The following is a 20,753-nucleotide window of genomic DNA, read 5'->3' on the forward strand; positions in this document are numbered from 1 at the left end:
GGAGTTGGTAGTAAGGTTTAATTTTCCAGCAGCCCTCATGAATTTGTCCCCGAATGTACTATAAAGGTAATGATTAAGCCCCGAGCACTTTACATTAGTGAGACTGAAATTTGGTTCAAGTTTCACTTTAACAGGTAAAAGGTTTCCCTATTTCTAAATAACAGTTGTGGTAGTGTTTAAGAAAAACAATCAGATCTAGAAACAATCTAGTAAGGTGCATCGTAAACATGATTATAAATGTGTCTGAACCTGTCACATTAGTGGCAGTACCATTATTTTGTAAAAAGTTCTTAAAAATCCAGTTTGTCATGAATATAAAAATTATCTTCAGAAACCTGGTTAGGGTGTTTCTCCAACTCCTCCAGCCAGCTGAAATACTGCCAAGCTGACTGCACGTGCAAGGCTATCCGCATTTTCCTGAAAATGACACAAAAGGAGATTAGAGGAGAAAGACAGCATCTATCAGGTAACTTACAACTCTGAGGGAAGGGAAGAGAACTTTTTGTCTCACTAGCATACTCAAATGAAAATTTTTTTTTTTTTCACCTTTCAGTAACAAATTCCAAGATTCTTAAATAAATGGAAAACTCAAATTCTTCCAAGTCCGGTGAGTTCTTGGTTAATCAAATCAAATTGTAAAATTAGTTATTCCAAAATTCTGAATAAATTCAATAAAACCTAGTCCTTAAAAGTACGGCCACAATTGGCCTAAGTGTAAATAACCATTTAAGTCCCAGATGGCCTCTCCCCATCCACCAGCAATTTCTATTCACTATATTCTGGGATGGCCTAAGCTTCTGCCAAAAAGCTGCCAGCTCCCTTATAAGGGCCTCCTTCTGAGTGCCTATTCAACCCACTCTAGACTGCCTTAGCTGTGCAAACACTGATCAAGGGTTTAAGAGTAAAAGAGTGTGTGAAGAGGGCGAAGTTTAAAAAATCGAGACCGTGAAGTCTTGACCCTGTTAGGAAAAGAGCAGAGGCACAGAGCAAGGCTGTTTAAAGGAAATTATTTTGAAAAACAAATCAAAAGTCCAGAGACAAAGATGAATTTCCATCAACCTGGATGATGGTACCAGTTAGACATGTACCTCAAAGCCTGTTGTTTTCATAAAGCAACAGGATTATGTTTTTAAAGGAGTTTTTAAAAAAAGGATCATCCACTTCAGGCCACAGAAGACTAACGCGTGGCAAAGTATCTGATTATTCATACCATGGTTAGAAATAGGAAGTCTGGAATAAAAAGAAAAATATTTGGGGAAATAAACTAAGTTGGTCTAATTTTGTTCAATGACTGATGAAAGTACTCTTACAGTCTTAATATGAACCTAAAAATCTCCATAAACAATTATCACAGTGAGACTGCAACACTATTGAAATGGTTTTCTTTTCTCTCCTACTACGACCCCCACTACCCATGGTATCAGACTCTCACCGCACATTTTTTCAATAGAACCATCCCAGCTTACCTGCGAGTCTGCTTCTGCATATACTCGGACTACATCTTCCGTACCAGAAGGCCGGACAAAAGCTCGGGAAAGCTTGTATTTCTTCACCAGGTCATTGATTGCCTCCTGTAGTCCGGGAGGTGTAACTACTTGTCTTTCAGCATCAGTGGTGCTAATAACTTGCCTGTCTGCAACCTATGCACAAGCATTTCATATCTGTTACTATATAAGCCTAACCTGTTCAACAGAATTCCCACCAAAAGACTGTGGCCATTTCAACAGTAACAGACCTACATTTCAGCTTATTGTACCACAGAGTGCAACTACATTAAAATTTTATAATTTTTATTTCTGCCAAAATCAGGATTATTAATTTCAGTTGTAGCTTTAAAGATTGCCTTTAGCAAAAACAGGCAACATTTCCACAGTCTTACAGTTACCACTACAATAGTGGCCAGGAAGGGACTGTATGACTTAAGTCCCTGATCAAATAACTATTTCTATAAACTGTTGACAAAGCAGCAACCTATTATGTAAGAGGGTCATGATAAAAATCTCCTAAATATGCCAATCAGTAGCCACTTCTGTGACCTCGGGCTTTACTACCTCTAATTGTCTTTCACAAATCCTGTTGGTGAGTATGTACACTGGTATAAAGCTGTACAGAAATCAATGAGCATTTATATGAACTGCCTTTAAAAAATTTCTCTCCATTTAAGCCCAAAGATCCTACTTCTCAGCATCTAGCTAGCCCCAGGAAGTTCTGCGTGACCCAAGAATAATTCAAAGGAAATATTTTCACTTGCAATAATAGGCTAGCTGGATTGCTTCAAAATAACATGGGGGCTATGGAGAATGGGGAAGGACAATAGCTGAAATCTGTAGAAACTGAGAACACAGCGGTTTAATTTTTTTGTTCTCTCCACATTTATATTTGTTTTAAATTTTCCACAATAAAATCTTTATTATAAAGAATATGTATCACTTTTTTCTTTTCAAGTCGGTAAACTAAATACTTCTCAAACAACTGGTTAAGATTAAGATGTGGGAAAACAGGATATAAGGCATTTTCTATAATATCTACATGTACACGATGAAACATGACACGGAATTATTTTTCATATAGAGATTGGAGATAATACATTTTAGTTAATTTTCAGAAAAGAATTTTAAAATATTGCTCAGACCTTAACTTTGAGCTGTCTGTTTGGAAGATCCATATAAAGAGCATCCCACTGTTGTATAGTCAAGTCCTTCAGCATCAAGATTGCCTCAATCACCAGCATATCAGAAATAGCATCACCAGCTGCCTACAAGACACAATGAAAGAAAGTGTACCCTTGGATATGAATGCTCTTAGAAAACAAATCACAGCATTCCTGTGCTTCCTCCCCACCCTCACACAGATTATTAAACTAGTGTGGAGAAATAAAAGGAAAGACCACAAAGAGTTCTACAAAGAATACTGAAACTAGCTCTTGAGAAACTTGCCTTTACTCTTCCTCCTTATCTATAAAATTAAGACTGAATAACTAGCTCCAAGCCCTTTGTTTCTTCATTTACGAAATGGGAATTATAACAACCCCTCTCCCTGGGTTACTGCAAGGATTACACTGAGGTATGTTAAGTGCCTTCCTATGTGCAAGATATTCAAATACTAGTTCTGTCACTTTTTCCGGTCCTACTCTTTGCTTCCTCTGCCATACTGTATAGACTCCAATCTCACTGATTTGACACATATACATAGACTCAGTAGCAGAGTTTTGAATCTAGATGCGAGCTACTCATTATACTTACAAGTTTTCATCATAAAATACAGGGGTAAGGAAGCACATCAGTGTTCTGTCACTGCATTTCAGTGTCCATCTCAACTGTATATACCACTGTGGCAAGGAAGCTGCCAGGACTTTTCCACTTTTTTATGCAACACACTATTCTGTCTACCTTATGAACAATGGTAAAGTAACCAAGAGCCCACCACCCTCCAGCTCTGACCTGGTTGAACAAGTCAATAACGTTTTCAAGCATCTTAGCAGCAGCTTTCCTTTTCTCATCTTCTAATTCTTTTGTGAGTTGTCTTATCTTTGTTTCGGCAGCTTTACTAAACAGTACCTGCAAGGAAAGCATAAACACACAATCGTAAAACATTCTCTTCGTGCCCAGTCATCCAAGTTAAACCACTTTTGAAACTCTGAATGAATCTGGAAAAACTGAAGGGAAAAATAATGGTAGCCTTAGAATGTATGAAATTGACAAGATCATATCAGAACCCAAAAGATAATAGTTGGGGAAAAAAAATACTTCATGAATTAAAGAACTGGTTATCAAAATACAAAGAGCTGATTACAAAGAAAATACCACTCTGACAGAGGCAAATGTACATGATGAGTATATTATGTTTGCCCCTCTGCCAGCTCAATTAGTTCTGTGCAACCAGTTCTTTAAGCCTATCTGCATCCATTTTACTTGAAAGAATACAGAATTCAACACAACTAGCAGTTTTCTTGTCGTAAAAATTTAAAGGATATAAGCTAGATAAAAGAAGAGTTCATTGTACTTACTATGGCAAATAGTACCATGTATATGATATACATCATGTTCCTCAAGATTCCTGTCATTTTAAAATGTTTTGCCCATGAGTTTAGTTACGTCAGAGTGGCTCAATACTATAGTCAGCACTTGATGAAATGACATGTTTGCTGGTAAACTAGACTACACTCTGGTCACTATTTCTGCTGGAACACAGCCATACACATTCCCTTATCCTACACCAGCAGAGCTGACAGGTGCAACAGAGACCTTACGAGCCAAAAGTCTAAAATACTATCTGCCCTTTAAAATTATTTATCAACCTCTGCCTTAGATCACTGAAGTTATATTTTAACTGCATTTCCTGAGAAATTATTATTTTTCTTATGATCAAGGCCTCTAGAAGCCAGTTCAGAATTAATGAAAATCTGACCTAGGTAACATTTTCTGTTTAGGTTACCTCCAATCTATTTACGAAATGAGGTGTGGCATAAAAACGTTTAAACAAAAGTCGGAACCTTATGAATACACTAAAAACCACTTAGTACACTTCAAAATGGTGAATTTTAAGCTATGTGAACTATATCTCAAAAAATTCTTTAAATATTCTGCCTACAAAAAGCACCATAAAAATTTTACATGCTTATTGCTACTTACACTCATTTCTAGTCGCTCATAACTTAATTCTCAAGCATTCCAACACTTTTCAGTTTACCACAGCTACTGAACTTTCACTACCTATGGCCAGTTCAAAGAAAAGATTTTAAATGATAAACAATCCGCTTGTAAGAAAATTAAGAACTGCTTTCTTTCTCTTTTTTTTTAAGAAACTAAAAATGGGTGCCTGGGTGGCTCAGTTAAGCATCCAACTCCTGATATTGGCTCAGATCATGATCGCACAGTGCCCCACTTTGTACTTCACGCTGAGCGTGGAGCCTGCTTGGGATTCTCTCTCTCCCTCTACCCCTGCCCTGCTCGTGCTCTCAAAAACAAAAAAACAAAACCTGTAGGAACAAATTGTATTATCTGTTCACACTCAAAGATCATAACCTAAAAGAAAACCAGTTTCTTTTTTTTTTTAATGTTTTTTTTTTTTTTAACGTTTATTTATTTTTGAGACAGAGAGAGAGACAGCATGAACGGGGGAGGGTCAGAGGGAGGGAGACACAGAATCTGAAACAGGCTCCAGGCTCTGAGCTGTCAGCACAGAGCCTGACACGGGGCTCGAACTCACGGACTGCGAGATCATGACCTGAGCCGAAGTTGGCCCCTTAACCGACTGAGCCACCCAGGCGCCCCAGAAAACCAGTTTCAACACACATAAGAATATATTAAGTAAACCCAATCTTACTCTACTGTCATACTGATCATTTCAACAAAGTGGGAATCGATTATAAGGTATTACTACTCAGAAAAAAGAAAGTCCAGCTAAAGCTGGTTGTAACTAAGGAGAACTTACTGTGCCATGCCCATTTGCTTCAAAATAAACTCCAATGTCAAACTCTTGAGCCTTGTGATGTAAATGTTTTACACCAGTTTTAGTACAATAGACAGGTACCTATGACACATATTTAAAGAAACACAATAGCAGTTATTCAATGGGCAAATACATATTATATACCGACTCTCCGAAGACTACAACAGGGAACAAACCGGGAGCCATCTAGTGAGGAAGACACGTAATTAAAATACCAAGTGGTAAGTGTTAGTATGGGAGAGAGAAGGCAACTATAGAAATACACAACCAAGGGAAAAAGCAAGGCGAGAAAGAGGAGCATCCCCGGATAAAATATTGAAAGATTATAAGTGGGGGAGTGACATGATCTAATTGTGTAGAAAGCTCCATTAGCTACAATGTGGAGAATGGTTTACAGAGGTCTGCAAGCTTTACTATAAAAGGACATATAATAAATATTTCAAAGTTTACAGCCGTATTTCTTTCACGACTGCTCACTTCTGCCACCAGTGTGAAAGCAATCACAGAAAATAACAGAAACAAATAAGCATGGTTGTGTTCCAATAAAACTATTCATAAACATGTGGCAGGTCAGTTTCTTAACCCGTGGCTTAGAAGGTTAAAAGACATTGGTTAGGAGGTTTCTAGGACTAATCCCATTAAGAAATTACGATGGTTGAACTAGCAACACTGGGCAGCCTAAGCCTTGGATGGATCTGAGAGAGAAGAGTGGTTAATAAGTCTGATAGTGGCAAATCTCAAAAGAGATCAAGATAAAATAAGATTGGCCATTGATTGCATTTAGAAGACCTCGAGAAAGGTTAGAGCTAAAAATATTTAATTCATCCATAGGAGAATGGGTTGATGAGTAACAGTTTCTGATGTATTTGTTTCTTAAACAGGGTATATATTACCTATAAAAATGTTAACACAGAAAAGAAATACTAAAACGATAACCCAAATACTGAGAATCCCTGCTAAATGGTGGGCAACTGGGCACCAATGGAGTTCCTTGAGTGTGTTTACTGCAACTTTATATTTAAATCATGTCGCAAACTAGCAGCTTCCAGATGTGTTTTATTTTGCCTACCTATTTCTTTTAAATTTTTAATCAGCTGTCAAGACTTAAAAAGTAGTAGGAAGGAGAGTCACATAAAAACTTAGATTTTCAGCTTTTCTTGAAGAATCCTACTAAATGTGACAGCAGCTGGCCTGTCTGGGCACACTCTTCCTAGTCCTTATGCACCTGCTGTACTTTTTGTCTTCACTTATCCAGATTCTACAAGAATAGGACTTTGCTACCCCTGCTTTAAAAAGAGTGGAAAAGCAACAAAAACTAGTAAAATGCAGGAATTTGAAAAGGAATGCACAAAAGTTGGAAAATACACTAGATAGTGAGAAAGAGTAAAGGCAAACAGACATAATTTTGGCCATGGACCCTCCAACTCTTAGAGCAGGTGATGGGGTACAGAGGATGGTCAGTCATCTGGGGGATGTTGGGGGAAAAAAATCAGATACAAAACCTCCTCTAACAACCCAGAAAACTTGCCTATAGAAGAGTAAGAAAACAGTTTTGATTACTGAACACACCTCAAGCTAGACTGTGATGCACACCACAGGAAATCTGTTAAGAACTACAGACAGCAATCTCACCCTTTTATAATACAGCTGAAGGTAACTAGTAACAGATTCTATCCCTGAACAAACTTTTCCTGTGATCCCAAAGAGGTCCTATCCTTGCATGTCTGGAAGAGTCCAGTCTCAGCAAGAATCTCCTACCCTCCATAACTGATCGAAGTCCTCACCCCATACCATACCCCAGGTAGTATCTAACCACCCTGGCCTGTCTTCAACAGGAGTCCTGTAAGGTATGTTCAGTCGGAATCCTGACTCCTGAAGATTCCTTAGTAATGTTCCATCCACCAACCCCCTCTCCCACTTTTCCTTGTTGGATTAAGTCTCCACTTTTCCTTGTTGTATTAAGAGTAGCCGAGTCTCTCTCCCCGCCTGTGAAATCCCAAAGCAATAGTCCCTATGTCTACTGAATAGGCCTGCTTCTCAAGAAGACTTTACAGGACCACTTATTTTAAATTTACCTGATAATTGTGGTGGCAATCGGTGTTTAGTCCTTACCAAAAGAATAGTAAATCTTCTCATATCTCGGTAACAAGTAAATATATGTGGCTGATTCCAAGCTGTAACTAACTTAAAACTCTCAGGAGCCTGGGAGACAGGATGCTATTTTCCCCGGAAGTTTACATTTCGATGAGGGGATTCTAGACCCTTAGGGAAAACATTCCTGAACTATAAAATTTGCTTAGCCTTTTAAAACATTTACATTCATAAGAAAAGGGGTGGGGGGTGGGGGAGTCTCTTTCCCTTTTTGCACCAGGGACAATTTTTTCCCCGTATCTTAATATCTTAGCCTTAAATGGACAACAGCTCAGCTTCATGTACTGCGAGCTGTTCCCTTGTATGACCACACTGTTTTCCTCACAGAAATATCTTAAGATAGAATTATTAAGAAGCTACCAGAAAATGGAAATGGTTCAGTACCTTCATAACTTCTTCAAGATACCGTGTTGAACTTCCATTTGCATACGCAGTTTGTACAACACCAATATTCAAACTTTCTCCAATCTAGATAAAAACAATGATAATTGCCTTGCCATCAAAAGTAAAAACACTAACTACAAAAGCAAACATATAATGAGAGTTCTAAAGGATGCCAAAATTACCAGTTTATGCAATAAATGCCTAAAATGAAAATTTACATGTATGCCAGAAAAAAAAGCTAAAATACTTTTAAGCATTATTTATTTTTTTCCAATATATGAAATTTATTGTCAAATTGGTTTCCATACAACACCCAGTGCTCATCCCAAAAGGTGCCCTCCTCAATACCCATCCCCCAAGCATTATTTAAATTCTACAAGGATTCCTTCCAAAAGAAGCTTGTGATTTCCTGACCTCTCTAGTATTTTAAATAAAAGTAGTTATTGAACTCTTTTAAAGTATAGCTTTTTCCACATTATAATAACTACTTCCCATTACATGCTATACTAAAAGCTGGCCTAAGGTTTCCAAAGAGCAAAGGAGAATAAACCTCTCTCGCATTACTAACCACATTATAACATAGTAAATACATCTCTCAGAGGATGCAATCTTCTGTTTAAAGCTTTGGGAGTGATGATGGAACGCTCACTAAAGCGTCAGTTGTGAAGACACCAAAATCTTCATAAAGCTTCGAATCATAAAACTCTGCCAGTATAAGGAAGAAAAGAGCACTACTTTCAGGTTCGAAAACCCGTGCCCCATGGTGAAATGACTAAAATTACCATGTGTCGTCTTGTATTTTCTGGCCACAGATGTAAGGAACTTTGTATAAATTGTGCCTTTGAGACATGTTAGTCACCAGTGAGTCTTGTTTTAAAGAGCAGTCAGTCAATCATCCCACCATACCTCCAACAAGAGCTCTTTAAGGAAACTGCTAATCAGTGTTGCTATCTTGTCTCCATCTATGAGATGAAAGTGACCATCTACATCGAGGTAGTGATAAACGATTCTGTCTGCATCTCCATCAAAGGAACAGCATCTTTCATTAGACTTCATTTCCATTCCTAGCACACAGAATTTTAAAATGCATTTCAGTCACAGAAATAGGGATAAAACTCAATATAAAAAGTTTTTTCTCTTACATTAATTACAAGGGAAAAATATTTCACTAAAGTATGATCACAACTGGCCTTATGTGTTCCACATATCACTTTTCAAGAGGTACTTAAAATTATCCTTCCAAATAAAAACCAATGTCTTAATTTTTTTTTATTTTTTTTATTTTTTTTTTGTTTGACGTTTATTTATTTTTGAGACAGAGAGAGACAGAGCATGAACAGGGGAGGAGCAGAGAGAGAGGGAGACACAGAATTTGAAACAGGCTCCAGGCTCTGAGCTGTCAGCACAGAGCCCGACGCGGGGCTTGAACTCACGGACCGTGAGATCATGACCTGAGCCGAAGTCGGACGCTTAACCGACCAAGCCACCCAGGCGCCCCAATTAATTTTTAAATAGTATACAGGTTTACTGGCAGTTTTTACAGGGTAAATTCTTTCATAGCTAACTGGAAAAGGAGAATTCTATGCTGAAACTTGATATAATATTAAAATAAAATTCCAGAGGCACCTGGGTGGCTCAGTCAGTTAAGCGTCTGACTTCAGCTCAGGCCAAGATCTCACAGTGTGTGAGTTCGAGCCCCGCCTCAGGCACTGTGCTGACAGCTCAGAGCCTGGATTCTATTTGAATTCTGTTATCTCCCTCTCTCTACCCCTCCCCTGCTTGCACTCTCGCTCTCAAAAATAAAGATTTAAAAAATATAAAATAAAGTAAAATTCCGTTTTATAAACCAGTTGGTTTGGTAAGGAAAGTTCCCATAGTTTGGTGAAAGCTACAGACTATTTGTGAATGCAATTTACCTAGAACTGTGATGCCCTTTAGATATAAAAAATAATCAACAGATGAGTTATGTGCTTCAACTCTGGTAGAAGTGATTTTTATTTGTTCACACCATCAGTAACAAGAAACATTGGTAAGTTAGAGGGAAGAATTGTAACCTGTGAGAGATACATGGCCAGTGTAATTTGCATAGGGTTATTAAAACCTCAGCAACTGTAACATCAAACTTAGAAGATTTTGCTGTTCCTTAGCCATGAGAGCAGCAGGTGGACAAATCCAACATGAGGCTTTCATGAGGAATATGAATATAAGGTTGACTAGAAGGCATAACACACGCTTCAGGAAAAGTGAGGGCCTATGGTTTTGTTCTTTCTGTAGTCCCGTGGTGCAGGGCCGCCAAGCACAACAGTCAAGAAAGAATTCTTAAGGCATTTTACGGTGCGAAAAGGTGATTTTCTTATAGCAGGGGACAGGACCCACAGGCAGAAAGAGCTGCGCTCGGACTGTGAGAAGTGACTGATTATATACTTTTAAGGTTGGCGGGGGATAGAGATAACATAAGTTTCTAAGGCATTTCTATATGCTAAAAGCGAGGTTGACAGAGATCTGGCTATTGTCAAGATAAGGTTGCTTTTAGTCTCTAATAAAACATCAACATTAAGGCAGCCATAAGTCCCTTGAGGTATGTCACACTCTGCACGTCTGAGGTTTTTATCAGTGCGCTGCAAGCTGTAAGATTTACTTTCAGCTACATTTCTCTTGCCTTTGTTCTCACCACCCGTGCTTAGAGCAAGGGAGAGAAGAGCTCAGTATTTAGATGGATGGACAGATGCAGGATCTAGAACCAAACTGTCAATTCAACAAAAACAAGCAATTCAACAAAAAGGAGTTCAAACTAGCTGACGAACTAAAAATGTAAATGTGTACTACAGTGAGGCAGAATAACGTAAAGGAGAGAGGCAACTGGATGAGGTCTGTGGAGTTCTGAAGAATGCATGTCCTGTCTGAAGTTGGCAGGAGCCCCTCTATGGCAGCCAATTATTGCCACATGAGAATGGACATTTTCTGACATCGGTAAAGAGAAGCCAGCATTCCTAATATTTAAGTAAAATCATGAAATGTTTAAATGGCGACAAGTAATGCAATACACACCACACAGCAGACCAAACAAAATACATCCGTAAGCCAAGTTTGGCCCACCCACTAACAATTCAGGATTTACAACGCAGCAAAACATAGACCACCTCCTAGTACAACTACAGTCTTCCTCCTAATATACCAACTGGAGAAAACAGATTTTGCATGCAGTTATAATTAAGCCAAGTTGCATTCCCTTTCCATAGTGTGTCTAACTCAGGTAAGGTGAAACATGCTAGTCACTATTGCTATCCTTTAGATCAAGGATTCTCAAAGTGTGGTCCTCAGACCAGCGACATTAACAAAGGCTGGGTGCTTGACAGAAAGACAAATTTTTTTCCTACCCTAATTCTACCCAGACCTATAGAATCAGAAACTCTAGAGTAGAGCCCAGGAATCTGTGTGCTAACAAGCCCTCCAGGTGATTCTCACTCATACTGAAGTTTGAGAACTACTGCTTTAAAACACCAATTCCTGATTTTGATTCCCCCCCGCCCCTCCCCCAGACATTGCCTACACACTGTAGGAGTCATGTGACTCATAGGCAAAGGGCATGGACCATGTTTCGAATGGCATGGACAGTAAGAAAGTGTCCAGATGTCTAAAGCGGGGCGCCAGGACGAGCAGCATGACTCAACTCACTTGGCCACCTCTGTCTCAAGTAAGACTGGTTTCAAAGAACTCTAAAAACACATTTTCTACATACCCTGTGGAGGTTTCTGATGACTTTTCACAAAGTCAGCCCCACATAAATGATTGAGTTTCCCTTTGGTGCCGTCATTGAAGAGCTGAACTGACAGCCCCTGGGAAACGTAGTGTTCCATTTCTTTCAGCTTCAGGGCCCCTATGCCATTTGCACAGTCAACCTTAACTGATCTATATTCATCTTCGCTGCACAAAGTCTTAAAAGGAAAAGACATATGGAAGAAAAATTTCAAGTTACAAAAAAGCGAAACATATAGCACATATAGGTATATGTAAACATCTTCTATTATTTCAGTTAACTCATCTATTTTACCCTGGGAAACAAAAGGGTATACATATTCAGATGAAAATTGCAGAAAACCAAAGTGAAATTTAAAGGCCTTTAAAACTTTTTGGAAACTGACACTAGAACAGTTTCATTGACTGAATACCTTATGGAAATGGAGCTTTACTAGAATTTAGCCTCAATTAAGCAGGGACCCTTCAAAATAATACTACAGCCTATATTACATGACAGGCATTCAAATGTGGGAATGAGTATACAGATGGATGAGCAGAATGATGCCTGCCATTCCCTTCACAGCACATAACACCACTGGGATGTATGGGTTTTTTTGTCAGTCTCCTCTCTGGCCCACCCTCACTTCAGAATAAAAATTCTTTAAGAACAAGGGCTCTGTTTTGGTTAACATATATTCAATATTTGTTGATCAAATTACACCCTGCAAACCCCATCAAGGTTTAAGCAGCTAATCTACACAGGAGAAAAATCTTTTTCAACAGCAGACACCTCAAGTATGATGCCAATAGCATCTAACATTAACCTTAAGAGCAAATTCATCTGAATAAATACTTCTGTAACCTTAAGAACCCCACCAGGTTTTCCCCCACCGTGATCTCAGAATGCACTACGTGTACTACGTGCCTCGCCAAGTAAATGCCAATAGACAGCAGGACACAAGGGCCAAGCCTTGTGGAGCCCTAGAAAAGAAAAGGAAATACACTGCATTTTTGGAAAAAGGAGGAGTGATGAGCTATCTACTTAAGATAAATTGTTGAATTGATCTTATTTTATTCATTTGCTTAAACTCTAACCATGTTCACGAGATTTTTACCTGTTTGGTAAGTTCCATAAAGGCCTTAGAGAGTTTCTGGTAGTAACCTTCTAGGGTTGCCTCTCCATATTGGCCACTGGTATTTCGACAGTATACCATGTAGTGCAGCTGGGGCGTTGTTACCAAGCCGTAATCTGTCATACAAATACAAAAAGCAATTCACCACATTTCTTAATAAAGAAAAAAATGTTCAAACGGATTCATACCATATGAATTTGAGAGCAACAAATCTTCAAAATAAAAACATCTCAGAGGACACAAAAACTTTCAAACTATCCAGAAATATGCATAAATATATCCACTGAAGTTATTACAACTGCCTGTCACATTATGATACTGTGATTTATAAGAAACAGGGGTGCCTGGGTGGCTCAGATCGTTGAGCACCCGACTCTTGATTTCAGCTCAGGTCATGATCTCATGGTTTCTGGGATCGAGTGGGGCTCCACACCGACAGCCAGAGCCTGGTTGGGAAGCTGTCTCTCCCTCTTTCTCTCTGGCCCTCCCCACACACCACCCTCCCTCTAAACACACACACACACACACACACCCACACACACACACACACGCACACACACACACGTGTGTGTGTGCGTGTGTGTGTGTGCGCGTGGGTGTGTGTGCGTGCGTGGGTGTGGGCTCTCTCTGTCTCAAAAATAAATAAACTTAAAAAAAAATTGGAGATTTGGTCTTTGTCTCCATTCTAAGAAGGGCTTCTAAACCCATGAACTTCCTAAGTGAAGAGAGTAGAAATTGTCTTTTGTTATGCTAAGGAGACAAGGAAGGCTCCAAGGGAACCCAAAGATGGGGCTGGTTGCCAGGGGAACCAACCATGTGATTAGAGAGCTGGAACTTTCAGACCTCTCCCATATTCCTGGTCCCCCTTGCCAATCCAGGCAGAGCAGAAAAGAGGGGCTAGATTGCATTCAAATATCAACAGTCAATCCCTTAACTGATTGTACCCATGTAATGAAGCCTCCATTAAAAACCCAAAAGGACAAGCTTTTGGGTTGGTGAAACATGTGGAGACTGGGGAGAGTGGTTGGCCAGAGCATGGAAGTTCCGTGCCCCTTCCCACATACCTTGCCGTATCTCATCCATCTGGCTGTTCCTGAGTTATACCCTTTATAAGAAACCAGTAATCTGGTAAGTAAAATTTTTCTCTTGAGTTCTGTGAGCACTCTAGCAAATTAATAAAAGAAGGGGGTTGTCAAAAGCCCAGGTGACTGGCATCTAAAGAGGGGGCATGGGGAGTCATGTGACACTGTACCCTTAACCTATGGGATCTGACCCTACTTCTAAGTAGATAATGTCAGAGAATTAAATTGATTGTTTGGTAATGTTGGGGGGGGAACCCCACACAGTGGGCACATACTCAATTCTAAAAGAAATATGAATGACTACTATTAATAAAAAAAATCATTTAATATGGACAGGTAACAAAAATAGAATATAGAAAAATAATAATTGAGTTATAGTTCGAATAATACTGCAAACTATGTAATTCAGATGAACCTCCTAAAAACCACCAAAAATGCCAGATAAAAGAAAAATCTCCTTTTAAAAAGCATTGCTGTGCCAATGAGTTAAAGCGGAAATTAGGCTAAAATCTCTGTGAAAAGAAGAACTCCAAGATTTCAACTATGGGAAGTCAGTTTTGCTTTAAGGTCATTCCTCTCAACCAGAAATTAACTTACTGCTTCCAGTACAAACAAGTCCATGTTGACCTAAGATAAGAAGAACACCGGGTGCCTGGGTGGCTCAGTTGACTGAACGTCAGACTTCGGCTCAGGTCATGATCTCACGGTTTGTGAGTTCAAGCCCCACATCGGGCTCTGTGCTGACAGCTCAGAGCCTGGAGCCTGCTTTGGATTCTGTGTCTCCTCCTCTCTCTGCCCCTCCCCTGCTCATGCTCTGTCTCTCTCTGTCTCTCAATAATAATTAAAGGTTTAAAAAAAAAAAAAAAGGGAAGGACACCCAATAGAAGGCCAGGCCCTCATGAAGTTGAAGCTTCAAAGGACTACTCTTCAGAAAAAGGGTGAGTCCGAAGTGAATCAGCCCCAAGTACCCACTCCCAGAAGAGTGGTCTTGACACCAAGCAGAGCAGGAAATATCCCATCCCTGAAGAGCTGTCACCAGAAGCACAGGCCTCCCACAGGTTTCCAGCCCCAATTCACGTAACCACAGAGGTCCAGAAGAACTCTGTCATCAAAGAACCTTGTCATCCACCAGCCAAGTCGCACCCCCAGGGACCCAGCAAAGGCAATAACTAAACTCTGCCAGAGAAATATGCCTTACCATACACCTCAAAAATGTCCCACAGATAATTTTCCAAGAAAAACAAACAGCTTATAGTCAAAAATAGCTAAACACACAAGAAAAGTACCAAGAACAAGAAACAGAAAAAATAACAGAGATGGACCAGTATCCAGTGAATATTCTGTAACTAAATCCAACACAGATCTTCAAAGTCAAGCACAAAGTTTAGACTAGAGGCAAAAGATCATTTAAAAGTTACTGAACCCTGCAGTTCTACAATGGAAACGGTATTTCATGAAGGCACCCATGGCTCTAACGTAAGGATCAGGTGGAAAGAGGTGTAGGAGCTCAAAAAAGTGGATCAGCGCTTAACCTAGCTTAACAGAGGGGTATAAGGAGAGGAAAACGATTATTTCAAAAGACTTACCAAAAGATGGAACAAAAGGATTTCGTGACCAATATCAAAACGACCAAATAAACATTTAACAAATGACTATTATATACAGTTAATCAAGAAACAATGACTCTTATGTAGTTACTCTTCTAGTCTACTGATCAACCCAGAAACCTACAAGCCATTCTTCACAACTCTAGCTCATAATGTATCATAAAATCCTTTGAAGTCAATACTAACTTCAAATTTCTCCACTTCTCTCACAATCATCCCTCTTACATGAACTACAGTAGTCTCTTTTTCTTTCTTACAACCTTCCTGTCTCTCTGTACATAAAAGCCAGAGTGACTGACTTAAAATGGAAACGTGATCATATTCCTACGCACAAAATCCTTCAATGGAGTTCCAGTGCATTTGGAATAAAACCCAAATCTTTACCGCAACCTACACGGCTTGAAAGGACAGGGCCCCTGCTTCCCTCCTCAACCTTATCTTCTACCAGCTTCCCCCATTCTCTCTAAGCAGCAGCTACATTAACCTTTCACTAAGCTGAAGACAGAAATGAGGGAAAGGTAAAAAAAAAAATTTTTTTTTAATTACTCTCAAATTTTTCTAGACTAAAACATTAGAAAAGTATTATACAGCTAGAATGACAGTGCTGAAAAAGTGAACCATTCTGAGAATGGTACAAACAATAGTTTCAGGCAGGATGAATCTGGGGTAAGGGCAGACCACTGCAGACCTGAGACTGTCAGGGCTCATGGAACCCACTTAGTGAGATACAACCAACATTTTTGTGTTTTTTTTAAATAACACAGGTGAATGCATGTCGTGCAGTATAGGTATTATTTATTGATGCTTTTGTGTCACTTATACACACAAGTACGTATGCACACATCGTGATGCAAAATGGGATTCTGACAATAAGCTGTGATTGGCATGAAACAGACTACTGGAGAATTGTACATAGCACACAATCAAAAATGTTTGAACTAACAAGTGAAGAATTAAGCTTCACACAGCTGGAGCTATGGCAGTAAAGATGATCATTCAGCAAGCAGAACGAAAGAAATATGCAATGTCCAAATTGAGAGAAAGGGCCCAAATGGAAGACCAATAAGGGACAGTGGCCAAGGAAGTAGAATTTTAAAGAAAGAAAGGAGGAGGTCACAGTGTGGAGAGCTATCAAGACAGCAACTAAAATAAAAACTTCAAAATATAAATTCTGGAAATAATTTTTAGGTCACAGATCCCTTTGAGCATCTATCTGACAAAAGCAAAGAATCCTCTACCTAAAAGAGTGCACATACAGGTAACACTCTGCACACTAGCAAGAACACTCTGTCACCAGATCCCTGCAGCTTAACCAAACACTTCCCAGGAAACCCTGGGCCCCAGGCTAAGAATCCCCACTTTATAAATTTTTTTTTTAATATTTATTTTTGAGAGAGAGAGAAAGAGAGAGCGAGCGAGTGGGGGAGGGGCAGAGGGACAGGGAGACACAGAATCCGAAGCAGGCTCCAGGCTCTGAGCTGCCAGCACAGAGGCCGACGAGGGGCTCAAAACCACGAACCGCAAGATCATCTGAACCAAAGTCAGATGCCCAACCGACTGAGCCACCCAGGCATCCCAAGAATTCCCACTTTTTAACAGCCACTGAATCTGGCAATTAGAATTCAGATGAGTGTTGAGAGAGACATTTCACTGAAGGGGCCAGGATGGAGACTTTGCCTGCAGTGGGATAAGTAATGACTAGAAAAGCAGAGAAGTAAGCCAAGGCAAGCTCTTGGAATTACTCTGAAGAAACGAGCACACAGGGGCTGGAAAGGAGGTTGAAAAGGTCAAGAGAAGATATTTTTAAATAAGAAAGTAGGGAGACACTAGGGAAATTCACCTCCAAGCACAATGGAGTCACTGCATTCACAAGGGGCATGCATGGTAGATGATGTGAGAAGAGGATTCAAGCCTCCATTGTACTGCATGTAATTCTATAGGAAAAACTACCTGTCAAAACTTAAATCATGATAAGTAGGCCAAAGCGACTTTGCATCATGATTTGATATGTAACGGCTGATTCCACATGTGATCGGCTATTAGAGAATACTGACAGAAGCTCCCCAGAATGAACATCTTTAAGTAACTTCAAAGGTTTTCATACCAGAAAATTTACTAAAGTAAAGGAAGTTAAGATCAGTATTTCTTACATATAATCTCCTATAGGTAAACCAAAATATGCACACCAAGAAAAAAAATTATTGAATTTTCTAAATTTAAAAAACTAGTATTTAATACCTAGGAGTTCATTTTTCAAAACCTTTTTTTATCCACGTTTTCAAACTTTTCTAAAATGTTACTACTTTCACAACTTTTTAAAACTTTTTTTCTAAGATTAACTTAATTCACAGCTCAAGATAGCTACATACCATGAAATTGACCTTCTAAAGCAGTTACACCATCTATTACAGACTGTGAGAGTTTCTCACTGGTGGGCCTAGAAAAGAAAAGGAAGAAAATAACACATCCCATCCTGAAACCAAGAGTTGCTAAATTCTGAAAGCAAATACAGAAATTATGTGCTACATATTTCAGAATAATAAGAAACCTGTCAAGTCTGAAAACACTGGAAAGAGGATATAGGCAAAGTATAAGCATTTTCCAGCAGTCTTTCACAATACATTTCTCAGAAAGAGTTTGGTTTTTAAACAAATTTAGAAAACAGATATAAAAATACACTGATTACACCATCCCCAAATACGTGGTCAAGTTTGACTGTAACAACATGTACATTACCTAGGAACAATAGCAATAAATACTGAATGCAAACAGTGTGCATTATGCAGTACAGGGGAGTAAACCACCAAGGATATGCAACCTGTTTTTCATTTGGAAAAGTCGGAACAAATTATCAATCTGAAAATAATTATATAACTGCCTTGTAAAAAATAATGTTATACATCATGTAAACTAGTTAATTGGTAAGAGGCAATTACATGGGGGAAGGCTTTCCTGGGGGATAATTATTTGTTTCAGAACATAAATCACTAGGCTATTTCTGATACCTATAAATCCACAATCAATGGTATTTGGAAGTCTCGCTGGTAACACATTAAGGATAAAACACCAGTCTAAGCCATGAGGACACTGACTGGAAATTTCCTTTAGAAAGAATCTCTGGCAAAACAAGATCTTATATAAAAGAGAATGCTTCTGTTTCAAAGTACACTTTTAATCTAACATTTTACAAAAATATGTTTTTGTAAAGGACAGCAAAAGCTGCCAATTATGACAAATAGTCCCCTCTTGTCCATGGTTTCGCTTGCCATGGTTTCAGTTATCTGGGGTCAACTGCAGTCCAGAAGCAGATGACCCTCCTTCTAACATATCATCAGGTCAACAGTAGCCTAACACTATGTCACAGGGCCTACATGATTCACCTCACATCCTCTCTCACATGGGCATTTTATCATCACATAGCATCACAAGAAAGAAAAGAGTACAGTACACTAACATATTTTGAGACTGAGAGAGACTACATCCACATAACTTTTATTACAGTATGTTGCTGTAACTGTTCTACTTTATTATTCATTTTGACCTCCTACTGCGTTTAACTTATAAATTCATCTTTATCATAATTATGGATGTACAGGGAAAAATATGGTATATATGGAATTTGGTACTATCCATGGTTTCAGGCATCCACTGGAGGTCCTGGAATGTATCCCTCGCAGATGGGGGATTGGGGGATACTGTATGTAGAAATAAATTGTTAATGTTTCCAGTGAACTCCAGCATGCAAAAACGATATAAATATATGAACCAACAATTATGTAGATTATAAGGTAAATCTCTAAAAATATTATAACGTGTTCTTACTCTACAGGAGAAAATAAACCTACAGAAATAAAGGGGCGGGAGGCATTTGTTAAGTATTTCTCTCATGTCAGGAAATAGGTATTTTGTATACATTATGTCATGTAATTCTCACAAAAATCCTGTGTTAGGCTTTATCATCAACATTTTATAGACGGGCACATGGAAGCTCCAAAAGGTTAAATAACCTATTCATTTATATAGTGTCAGAGTTGGGGTTCAGACTCCAAAACCCAAGATGCACAGGGAGACTTAGCTCCTACATCCTACTAAAAAAAGGCCAGGTAGGTGGAGGAGCCTCTTAGGGCAGTTCCACTTTACTTCCTTCTTTCAGTTTATCATGGGCACTAACATTAATGTAATCACTTATGTGGAGTCCCCAAAGCTGCTTTCACCAGTAACTCTGATGGTCACCTGGTATCTCTACCAATCACTATGAAGGCATCTTGTTGCAGATTCACAGCTGCTTTCACACTGATGTCCATCAACACTCTCGGCATATCTTGTTCCTCAGCATTTGCCAAACAGGTAGCATGTTCCTCCCAGGATGGTGCCAACATTTCACCCAAAGGATCAACCAATTTTACCCCATTGTCTTCCTTAAAAGAAAAACAAACAATAAGCCATCTACGAGCATTCACAAGGGTGAGTTGAGGAAGTAAACTCAAGCTGTTTTCCCCTAAAAAAGACACTGATGGCTGAGTGACTTCACCAGTGACCAGTACAGAATACCAGGCACTGGACTAAGTATTTTATAATACTTATAATAATAATAATCCTATTATTATTCCAGTCTTACTTTGAGAAAATGGATTCAAATCAAGAAATCTGCTTATGTTCATATAGCTAATAAGTGTCAGTGCTGCTATTAAAATACCAAGTCCATATTAGTTTTAAGCCCACAGCCACTATGCTACACTAGCTTTTTTAAAAGGCTGTCATCTGTGCATTCACCATCAATTACATGACCATGGTGCAAATGGAGCAGAATGAGGGCAGTGAGAGCTCCTCCCCACTATGACTCTGTACTCTAAGAACATCCTGGCCAATATGTCAACCGGTGGGTAACAGAAGCTGAAAACAGACTCCCCATTCCGTTCTGCTCAAATTTCTGGGAAGAAATAAACTGTAGTTCAGAATGATTGTCAACTGAAGGAGACAATTCAGTATTAAGAAGTACTTCTGGAAGTAGCAATAAATATAGGCTTCAGCCCGTAAGTCAATCAATTATGGTGATTTAGACATTCAGACATGCATTTCTAGTGATCCACGTTTACAAGTTGGACAAGCAGTGTCCTCTTGTGTGGAGGGAAGAGGAGGTTATAATCCTTCACAGACCTACTTAAACTTGGTGCAAATTTATCTACAAAGGCAAAAATCTCAGGCCC

General features: G+C 39.1%; 2 protein-coding genes and 1 long non-coding RNA gene across 4 annotated transcripts in view; 2 read left to right on the forward strand and 1 right to left on the reverse strand.

The window, feature by feature from the left end:
• The window catches only part of PGM3 (phosphoglucomutase 3), a 23,064-nt gene continuing 2,311 nt past the window's right edge, over positions 1-20,753 (reverse strand). The window contains exons 3-13 of the mRNA XM_007090149.2: positions 19,780-19,964; positions 17,916-17,983; positions 12,840-12,973; positions 11,726-11,921; positions 8,893-9,050; positions 7,987-8,070; positions 5,434-5,532; positions 3,441-3,557; positions 2,633-2,755; positions 1,467-1,640; positions 1-417 (exon numbers count right to left, since the gene is read on the reverse strand). Of these exons, the coding sequence (XP_007090211.2) occupies positions 340-417; positions 1,467-1,640; positions 2,633-2,755; positions 3,441-3,557; positions 5,434-5,532; positions 7,987-8,070; positions 8,893-9,050; positions 11,726-11,921; positions 12,840-12,973; positions 17,916-17,983; positions 19,780-19,964 (1,416 nt within the window). The 3' untranslated portion in view covers positions 1-339. The remainder of the gene's footprint in view (positions 418-1,466; positions 1,641-2,632; positions 2,756-3,440; positions 3,558-5,433; positions 5,533-7,986; positions 8,071-8,892; positions 9,051-11,725; positions 11,922-12,839; positions 12,974-17,915; positions 17,984-19,779; positions 19,965-20,753) is intronic.
• LOC122238683 lies at positions 393-1,506 on the forward strand. The gene is made up of 3 exons (XR_006217736.1): positions 393-466; positions 554-607; positions 1,425-1,506. It is a non-coding gene; the product is annotated as an uncharacterized LOC122238683 (long non-coding RNA).
• Positions 13,714-20,753, forward strand: part of RWDD2A (RWD domain containing 2A) — a 15,367-nt gene continuing 8,327 nt past the window's right edge. The window contains exon 1 of one of the 2 annotated variants that reach the window (XM_042986743.1): positions 13,714-13,985. The gene's annotated coding sequence lies outside the window, so the exon portion shown is untranslated. The remainder of the gene's footprint in view (positions 13,986-20,753) is intronic. The other variant, XM_042986744.1, reaches the window with a different exon arrangement.

Source organism: Panthera tigris, chromosome B2 (assembly GCF_018350195.1).
Source record: "Panthera tigris isolate Pti1 chromosome B2, P.tigris_Pti1_mat1.1, whole genome shotgun sequence".
NCBI lineage: Eukaryota > Metazoa > Chordata > Mammalia > Carnivora > Felidae > Panthera > Panthera tigris.